This window comes from Oryzias melastigma, linkage group LG2 (assembly GCF_002922805.2).
Source record: "Oryzias melastigma strain HK-1 linkage group LG2, ASM292280v2, whole genome shotgun sequence".
Lineage (NCBI taxonomy): Eukaryota > Metazoa > Chordata > Actinopteri > Beloniformes > Adrianichthyidae > Oryzias > Oryzias melastigma.
Window position 1 is genome coordinate 17,059,464 of NC_050513.1, and position 10,026 is coordinate 17,069,489.

At 36.0% G+C, this 10,026-nt stretch overlaps 3 protein-coding genes across 3 annotated transcripts in view; 1 reads left to right on the top strand and 2 right to left on the bottom strand.

The window, feature by feature from the left end:
* The window catches only part of LOC112156812 (zinc finger protein 37), a 3,944-nt gene extending 2,400 nt beyond the window's left edge, over positions 1-1,544 (bottom strand). Inside the window, exon 1 of the mRNA XM_024289191.2 lies at positions 1,156-1,544. Within this exon, the coding sequence (XP_024144959.1) occupies positions 1,156-1,315 (160 nt within the window). The 5' untranslated portion in view covers positions 1,316-1,544. The remainder of the gene's footprint in view (positions 1-1,155) is intronic.
* The window catches only part of LOC112156756 (NACHT, LRR and PYD domains-containing protein 12-like), a gene marked incomplete at its 5' end in the record, with an annotated part of 84,657 nt that overhangs the window by 46,220 nt on the left and 28,411 nt on the right, over positions 1-10,026 (top strand). The gene's annotated exons all lie outside the window — the stretch shown is intronic.
* LOC112156768 (zinc finger protein 184) lies at positions 2,426-9,678 on the bottom strand. Its single transcript, XM_024289112.1, has 2 exons — positions 9,279-9,678; positions 2,426-4,838 (listed from the first exon to the last, which is right to left on the bottom strand). The coding sequence occupies exons 1-2, from the start codon at positions 9,415-9,417 to the stop codon at positions 3,367-3,369; spliced, it is 1,611 nt and encodes a 536-aa protein (XP_024144880.1). The 5' UTR covers positions 9,418-9,678; the 3' UTR covers positions 2,426-3,366.

Consider the following 10,026-nt stretch of genomic DNA (forward strand, 5'->3'; position numbering starts at 1 on the left):
TTGTTAATCCATCATTCCCAGGGCTTTTATTATCTTTAAGAGATTTAATACAGTGGTCAACTTCCTCTGTTTTGATTTTCTGGTCACAAGTTTTCCCAAGAGTTTCACTAACCTTTTCAATCTTATCTTTAATATTGTTAATAAATAGATCAATATCATCTTCTCTAAAGTAGTCTTTAGTGTAAAGTTCCTGATAGAATTTTGCAACATATTAAGAAATCGTTTTTGCATCTTCACTTATCGAATCACCTATTCTAATCTGACGTAGACAGGAAATTTCAGAGTTTCTCTTTTCTAAATTGAAGAAATATTTTGTACATTTTTCACCTTGTTCTAACCATTTTCTTCTTGATCTAACAAATGCTCCTCGTGCTTTTTCTTCATAAACTTTATTCAATTCTGAATGCAAAGCAAACAGTGAGTTTTGTTCTAGATCAGATAAGTAGTTTTTTTCATTGATAATCATTATTTTTTCAATTAGTTCGGATTCTCTTTTTTGTTTTGCTTTAGCGATTTTTTTCCCAAGTGATATAGCCAAAGATCTTATTTCAAACTTCATTAATTCCCAAAAATTTGCATATTTATTTAATGTAAATGCTTGTTTCCAGTATCTATCAATGAGTTTTTCTACTCCATCCATTATTAATGTCATCGGGTTTATCATTTATCTCCAAATGACTCAATTTCCCATTTAAATAGCAAAATATGACGTTAAAAATGGTCAGGAAAAGTTAGCAAAGTAATGTGGAAAAATTAAAAATACATAATTTAAAGTTATTAAAACAATGTGTCCATTCTAATGTTTAAAATGCATTACTTCTAACCAGCAGACCACAGGTTTATTTATATTTTAATGTTTCAATGTTTTATGTAATGTTGGTTCATCTGTTGTAAAACTTTAACTGTTATGTTAATTGATATTTTTGAGGAAAAATATCTCTACGTGTTTAAACATTACATTATTTATTGTATTGTGCGTTGAATATTATACTCATATATATTAAGTCTATGATTATATTGGAATTAGTCCGTCACACACAGCGTCCCTCCTTCCCGCTCACAAAATGGCGGACTGGAATTCTCCAACAGAAGCGGTCATTGGTCGACTAGATTTTGGACCAGAACGTTCTGGAAGATGAAGAAGAAGTGTCCTACCTATGCGGTGGAGCTGAAGCTGTGGTTTCCAGGCGATATCCAGCAGTCTGCGCTGACGACAGAGCTCCTGCTCGTATTGGACGATGGTTCCTTCACAGAGTCTGAATATTTCTTCTAGTCGCTCGCCGATCAACTCTCTCAGAGACTCAAGTGAAGACATGGCTCCTGTAGCTGCAGCTGCAAAAGATATTCAGCTCAAACTTACACAAACACCGCCGTCATCGCAAAACAAGCTAACGCTGCTAGCGCCTCGCGCCGTTTACTTCCGGGTCAGGCCTAACTTCATTTACACGAAACTTTTCAATACGTGGAAGATTAAAAACGTTTCGTCAAAAATGTTTTAGGAATATTTATCATCATCATTTTGAAAAAAAAAATTAAATTAAATAAAAGATGTTTTTTTTCACCGTTTCATATCTAAAACGTTAGACCGGATATGACGTAATAATCCACATTAAAAATTATAGAAAGTATATATTCACAATTGTAGCAATATCTTAATAATAATAATACACCCAAGGCATGTAACGCTAGAAAAAATGTGTGCTTGATTAATCATTTCCTATCTTGAGTTTATTTTTTTATTTTATTTTCAATTAATATTAAGGTTAGTTATTCCTTGGAATTGTTTCGTTTTGCCTGGCTTGTCACCATTACATTTCTGTATACAGTAATTGATTTTATTTTTGAGAGATTACATAAGTTCTTGAACTTTTATGGACGGCCTACAGTTATAATTTGTAAATTTGTATGATGTTCAATAAAACTTTTAAATCATAAGTATTCATTCACATACACAAACATCTTCATTTAAAGATGTAAGCATAAGAGTAATATTTAGGATAACATATTTTGAAACTTTGAGACTTAGGGAAACAAAAATAATTATCTCCTGTTTTTAGGGTTTAACATTTATGAAAAAAAAATATCACATTCAGTTTTAAAAAATCCTAATCACACACTAAAACAACTGATTTTCCTGGTGTTAGTTGATAGTATTTCCTTTTTCATTAATGTCATGGCAAAAAAACTGAAATTTTAAAATTAACAATTTCCTTGTAAACATCTGTTGTTATTTTCTTCCAACATGTATGTTTATCCACAAACACATGCTGTGAAGAGGAACCTGCAGTGAAGGCAGACATGTTGGAGCCTCATAGTAGTTCTGGAATACAGCCAGAAGGTGTCACCCTTTTGATTTCTTATAGAAGTTAAGACCTGACTGATTTCTTAAAAATCCTTTTTTTGCCATAATGTATGAAGACACATATAACAAAAGTTCGAGTTTATTAATTGTTTCAAGCATGGTCAATTACAACACAATTCAACCAACATAGAACCATCAGATATACAAATAACCAAAATTAAGTCACAATCAGATTCAGAGAGTATACATCCTTGTACCTCTGATATCCTTATTTTCTATTATATAAACTACACCGTTGATGCTTGAAACAGGAAGGGAAGAAGCATTTTTTTAAATCCCTTCCCCTCAATAATCTGCATAATTTGACAATGATACATGGTTGCGATAGTCATTTATCTAAATACAAGTTCAGATACTAACCATATCAAATTATATAAATGTCAGTAATGTCAATAACCATAAACAATATTAACATAATAATAGAGTTCCCATAAAGTAAAATAAAAAAAAACATTTGTTGATTTATTTTCAACTGAATTACCATATTAATGCCACATATTTCGTCAGCCCGTGGTTTTGTGTACATGTAATGAAAGCTCAGGATGATTCTACAGGTGATGTTAAGTCATCTTCATTGTTGGATCTGATGTGTAATCTTCCTAAAAGATTTTTGTGTTTTAAATCACGTTCAAGTCAGGGAATTTTGCTGGTTAATCAAACACAGTAACATCATGGTTATTGGAAGAAATTGTCTGTACTTTTAGCAGAGTTGGAATCATCAAAGTCCTGGTGGAAAATGAAGGAATCTCCACACAGGTCGTCAGCACAATCTATTGTATTGTACTAACTCAGACTAAGAAACCATTTAAAGGCTCAGAAAACCTTTAACAAGTGTTTGGAGTGAATTAATTGATTACGGTGGACCCCAGCAATACCAAACATTTCCCTTTTTGAAAAAAAATCTAGTTTTCTTAAACTTTGCTATTTTAGTTTACTATTTCTTTCAATTGTTTCATGTAAAGCACTTTGAATTGCCTCTGTACATTCTTGCCTAAATCCAAAACTTAGGCGTTTTCTTTTGTTTTGCGGACCATAAAGTATAGTTCCCGTTTCTTGGGTCTTGTAGGTTCCACTAAGTCCTTGATTACAACTTTCCCAAAAAAAGGCCTTTCTCTTGAATGAGTACTCATGTGCGATTTAAGATGAACAATTCGAGTAAAACTTTCATCACATTCGTTACAAGAAAAAGGCCTTTCCTCATGAGTTCTCATGTGTGCTTTAAGATTATCAACTTGAGTAAAAGTTTCATCACATTCGTTACAAGAAAAACGTTTTTCTTCTTCATGAGTTCTCATGTGTGCTTTAAGACTAGATTTTTCACTAAAACTGTTATCACATTTACTACAAGAAAAAAGCTTCACTCTTGGATGAGTTCTCATGTGCGCTTTAAGATCAAGAACTCGAGTAAAACTTTCATCACATTCCTTACAAGAAAAACGTCTTTGTCTTTCATGAATTTTCTTGTGTGCTTTGAGACTCGATTTTGTACCAAAACTGTCGTCACATATATCACAAGAAAAAATTGTCACTTTTGCATGAGTTTTCAAGTGCGATCTAAGATCAACACTTTGAGTAAAACTTTTATCACATTTATTACAAGAAAAGGGCTGTGTGTGAGTTCTAATGTGTGTTTTGAGACAAGTCACACTACTAAATTTTTTATTACATTCTATACAAGAAATCCTTTTTGTTTGGACGCTCGAGTGATTTCTGAACTTATTACCAGAAGTTTCATCACATTCTTCAGAGACATAAGGTTCTTGTGCAATTCTGGTTCTTTTACCAGACGTGACAGAAGTAAGTTCGTTTTCTTTTGGGGATTGTTTGCATTCCATAACTATATATATCTTTCTTGAATTATTGCAAATATCAGAAACAGACCTACTTCCAGATGTGTTAGGGCTGTCCACATTTTGGACCTGACATCTGTCTCTTCTCACTTGATCTCCTTTCTGTGGGTCTGTCTCTACAACAGTAGTTGATGGTGATACATTAAAGCTCTGCAGATGGTTTAGATCTCCTTCACTGTGACCATTTCCCTCATAAGTAGGAATCTCCATCAAGGTTTCAGTCTCTTGCTTTAGATCAAGCTGCTCTTCATCCTGACTGATGCAGAACCCTTCTTGCTCCTGCTTTGTCAGTAGAGGTTGTGGTTCTTCCTGCTTCTCCTCTTTAATCTGTGGAGGTTCTTGTTCCTCCTGATCTTCTTTAATCTGTGGAGGTTCTTGTTCCTCCTGGTCTTCTTTAATCTGTGGAGGTTCTTGTTCCTCCTGGTCTTCTTTAATCTGTGGAGTTTCTTGTTCCTCCTGGTCTTCTTTAATTTGTGTGGGTTCTTGTTCCTCTGGTTCTTCTTTAATCTGTGTAGCGTCTTGTTCCTCCGGTTCTTCTTTAATCTGTGTAGGGTCTAGTTCTTGCAGTTCAACTGATACATTCCTCTGTTGGTTGCAAAGATCAGTCACATAACCCTGGGGGAGGACTGCAGAGACAAAAAGACAAAAAAAGGGGAGCTTTTGTCATTTTAAATGTCTTTTTGTGTTTATTTTAAGCATCAAAAGAAAAATCTAAATTCAGTTTTTTTAGAAGCCTAACAGTTAAAAAAAAAAAATACAACATTTCAGTTCTCTTTCACAGTTAAAACGCATGCAGAGCATCAGGAACTTTAGGCGTTTTACGTCCGGGTAGGGAAAAACTCAAAATGTAACTAAAATGTCATAAATAATTCATTTTTTATTGGTCTAAAGGTAATGTATAATCTTACATATAGATATTGTTCACTCTGAAAGGCTTAAGAAAATCATGGTAGGGTCCTTTAAGTTATGTAGAACAGTGACAATATGTTCTTTTCTCTTTTTTTTTGTCTATTTAAATGTATAAAATAAATGGGTAATATCTCAAGCAGTGTTAATTTCGTTGACGAAAAATTTTCGTCATCGTCTTTGTCAACGACATTTTTCATCCAATGAAAACGAAACGAAAACGAAACAAAAACTCCCACCCAGACACGAAAACTTTAACTAAATTGATGGACTTTTTCGTCAACGAATAAAAAACGAAACGAAAATGCTGATCGAAGACGACATCCAATCACAGTGACTGCTGGTGGAGGAGGGCGGGAGCAAATGCAGAGCGATCCAATCAGAACACAGAGCCCTGCAGCCCGCCTGGGAAGATGCTAATTCAATGAATCGTGTCTGTGATATAGGTGAAAAATGTCTAATCCAGGTAGAAAAATAAAAGTACATATATGGACACATTTTACATTTAACACGACCTTCAACAAGACGTTGTGTGGAGCGACATCACAGGTAAAAACACGAGAAAACCTGAGGCGACGTTTGCAGACAAGCCAGCCTGAAATCCAGCAAAGGTAAACATACAAACACGATTATTTCCAGCGTTCTGGGCTGAATCCGAATTCTCCCCGATCCTTCCAATTGTTGTTGCATTTTAAAGAGTTGGATTATCTGACATGGTTGTTTTATGGGGTTACTCTAGCCAAGCTAATTAGCGCCGGTACTGCGCTGTGGAGAAGCGCTTTTCTTCACGCGGGTGAAGCTCTGAAGCTCAGAGGTTTACATTTAAATGTAAGTCTGGCTTTATTGATTTAGCATGACGTTTGTAAAGTTATAAATCGATGTTGTTGTGTATTTCCGAGTGCTAGCAGCCCCGCTGCTTCTTCAGATCCACAATCAGTCATCGTTTTAATCTCCAACTCCACCACGTTACATGACAACAGCGCCCTCTATTGGCCGGCGGTGGTATTACAGTTCACCACACATGCTGTTCAAGCACACATAACATGCTCACAGGTGTCCTGGACAGCTTACTCCCCAATGAATGTTTTTTATGCATTTTTAAACTTAACTACCTCCTCAATACTAGTTTTTTTATGTTCAGACATTTATAATAAGACTGGTGTTACACATATTTACATGTGACCAGCACAGAACGTGATGGAAATTCATGTTTTGTCCTCATGTAATACGTACAGCCAGGATCCAGTTGCTGCATTACCGGCACGCATTTTAAGTTTGTCCTAGGCTGGATTTTTTTTGTTGGCCGCACATATTTAAAATGAAACTTTTAAGTTAAATTCCCATTAACTGTCACACTCCTAAATGTGTGAAATGTGTTCTCCACATTTGACCCATCCCCTGGTGGAGCCGTGAGCTGCAGAGACAGCAGCACTCAGGAAACATTTGCTTGTTTAACCTTAACCATAATCATAATCCTAATCTTAACTTTACTCTGGGTCAGTGCGACTAAAAAAAAAGTTTAGCACTGGCTGCAGGTTTTTTGAAAATTACGTGTGAATAGACACTTTCTTATCGGAGACGGGATGGAATTATAATTGCATATATATATATATATATATATATATATATATATATAATATATATATATTCTTTTAATGTATTTTAAGTTGTTGAAGCTGAATTCGCAGAAATTACAAGTTTGGAAAGCAAAGTGAAGTAAAATGTTTTTTTTTTACAAATTAGTAAAATCTTTGCGTGTTATTCATATGATTATACTTAGTAAATTTAATTAAAATGCTTTACCTTTATTATATATTTTTGTCGACTAAATATCTACTGTAATTTAGTTGACTAAATATCTGCTGTAATTTAGTCGACTAAAATTTGACGAAAATAAATAGAATCAACATGACTAAATTGCGACTAAAACTAAACCCTATTTTAGTCAAAAGACTATGACTAAAACTAAATTAAAATTCTCCGTCAAAATTAACACTGGTCTCAAGACAAGTGAACTCAACAGATTTGTTTTTAAAACTCCAGAAACTATCATTTTTTTTAGTTAAAGTTTGGAATCTCTGCATTCTTGACTGAAAATGTTAGAAAAAAAAAATTCTTGGGTAAATAAAATTATTTTTTTAAGGCAAAGCCATTTTATGTTGGGCTGAAGATTTACTCTGCCCTGCAACATCTGTTTGCTTTGAGATTGAATTGTACTAATGTTTTGATTATATTTATAATGTGGAAATAAATATTGATTTGAATGAAAACATTTCATTTGTTTCTTGCAGCTCCTTTGACTAGCTTTCCAAAGATACCTAATTTTCTTGGATCAGATAAGAAATAAGGAAGTTATGACACTTTGAAAACGCTCATCTTTGTTTTGGGTCAAAAAAAAAAGTGTTGCTTTTGCTGTTTATTCAGGAATAAAAACTTCAACTTTTAAAATTAAATAAACCTGATATCTATCGATCCGCTTCATTCATTATGAGGTTGAGAAAAGTTTTTGATGGAATCTCCTCCTATACGCTGCGGGAGCTTCAGGTGAACAGACTTTGAAGGGCCCTGCCTTGAGTTTAAGCCTTTCAGAGTAAACTACTGTATATCCATAAATATAATCACATGTTACCTTTGGAACACTAAAAAAGAAATGATTTATGAAATATGAGTCATTTTTGTGGCCCGTTTTAATACCAGGAAGTAAAACAACTCAATTTCTGAATCTCCGCCTTTTGCTCTTTGTTGGTACCGCCCATTTCACAACGCCATCCTTGACCCCGCCTCCCCAGCCACTCCAGCGTGAACAAAATTTGTAAACAAAATCACGTGACTAAAGATCTCTTCAGTCAAGAAAAATATAGTGCTGCAGTCTGCAAAATCTTGTCTGGATTTTCCCCTTTTTATTTTGCTGATGGATTTTGAGTGTCTGCATGACGGCCTTGTTCAACACTTTTACTGCAGCTTTGATACCGTGGAGGAATCCTCCATGACGGTTACTGGGGATGCTACAATTACAGGTACACACGCTAAAAGACATGTCAGTAGAATCGATGTGAATCGCGTTAAAAGTTGTTTTATTCAGCGTGAATTCATCCGACCACATTTGAATGAGTTTCCGTGTCTCATCGTTGTGGTTTTATGGTTTGTTTTTAAAGAGAATTCTGTTGAAACTACAATAGAGCTTTCACGGCAGCAGCCCGCGCCGCGTAGGAGACACAGAAAAGTGAGTTATACATTTTTCAGTTGTGTTAAAATAAACATTCTAACAAATAAACAGTAGGAACAATTATTTCCTTTTGGTTAACATGACAATCTAATGCTCTACATTTGTCCGCAGCTCACCGATCACCTCATTTCTAGTGTTTACATCACGTGACTGTCGGGTACGGTGGCCGTTTAGGTTCAGTTGTTCCGCTCTCGGTTCGTCTCATATTCAGACTGAGGAATCTCAGAGTGAACTGAAGTTCAGTCCGATTGGAAACGAAGCGAGACTACATTGAAAGATGGGTCAGAGAGCGGTTCCTGGTACAGGAAGGTAGTTATCTCCTTCCACAGCTCCACGGAGAAGGTGGGTGTGTTTTTGTTGTAGTCTGGGGGCGGAGCTTACAGCACAGACTCTTCCTGAAGGGAGCTGTTGACATCGATCTTACGTCAGCACGTTTCCAACCGCTCGTTTTTTGTGGGTATAGGAGGGGCTTCTGCAGACAGTGCAGGTCTTTAGAGGATTACTCTTAAATGCATTAACAGAAATACAACATTGGGGTTCTTTATAGTGAGGATTGAGTAGTAAAATGCATTTAAAACCCGAAAAGTAGAATTTTCAGGGTGGGGCCCCTTTAAGAGAACTGTGAAGCAGCTACTTTAGTGCAAAGAGGATATGCATGAATTTGACCCTATTTCAATTCGATGTGAACGGATAATTGATTTAAATGATGCTAAAAATGTCTGCGCGCGGGGGCTGGGGGTTGGAGTGGTCCGCGGTGCACACTTGTCCCGAACCGTGGCCTCTGATCCGTACGGGCCACGGATTTTCTGTGATCCGTTAGTCATATACCTACAATATTGAAGCTATCCAGCTACATAGTTTAATGCCAACCCAGAAAAGAAAAACAAAAGCGTGTTTGGATCTGTTTGTCTGGAGATGGATGTAGTGAGCATACCGACAACGTGGAGCTGAAGCTCCGGGTTCCAGCAGATCAGTCCTCTCTGACCACAGAGCTCCTCCTCGTTCTGGACGATGGTTCCTTCAGCAGCAGAAAGTTGTTCTCTGTGAGAATCTTCCTGAGGTTCTGAAGACATGGTTCCTGCAGCTGCAGAAGATCTTCAGCTCCAACAAACACCAAAGTCCTCTGAACAGCAGCAGCTCCGATCATCTGCTAGTCTCACAATCACAGCCACGTTGTCTTTACGTTCAACACGCATTCACTCATTTACGACACTTTAGCTAAAGAGGATTGTTCGGAACCGAACCACGTATCGCTACATTTCTGTCCACAAACATCACGAACGTCCCAACAAAACACCGTCGTTCTCTCAGCACAAGCTAACGCTGCTAGCGCCTTGTGATGCAACTTCCGGGTCACGTGCAGAAACTTTATTTAAAAAGAAACGTAAAATCTTCTTAAACATATCTCAACGTGGTTCAAATGCTTCCAGTATTAAAAATAGTCAGTTTAAGTCAGGAAATAATCAACAAAATAAAATGTAAATGGGGAGAACAGCTTTATTTTTTAACTTTATTGTCCAAAACTTGCAAAACAAAAATGAAGGACAAAAGAAACATTGAGAATACCAGAGGACGGCGAATACATTATTAAACAATAATTACAAAGCATACAACTCAGAACATTCATTTAACATGAGTTACATACATTTAAAGACAGACAACTTCCATAAATACTTATTCTT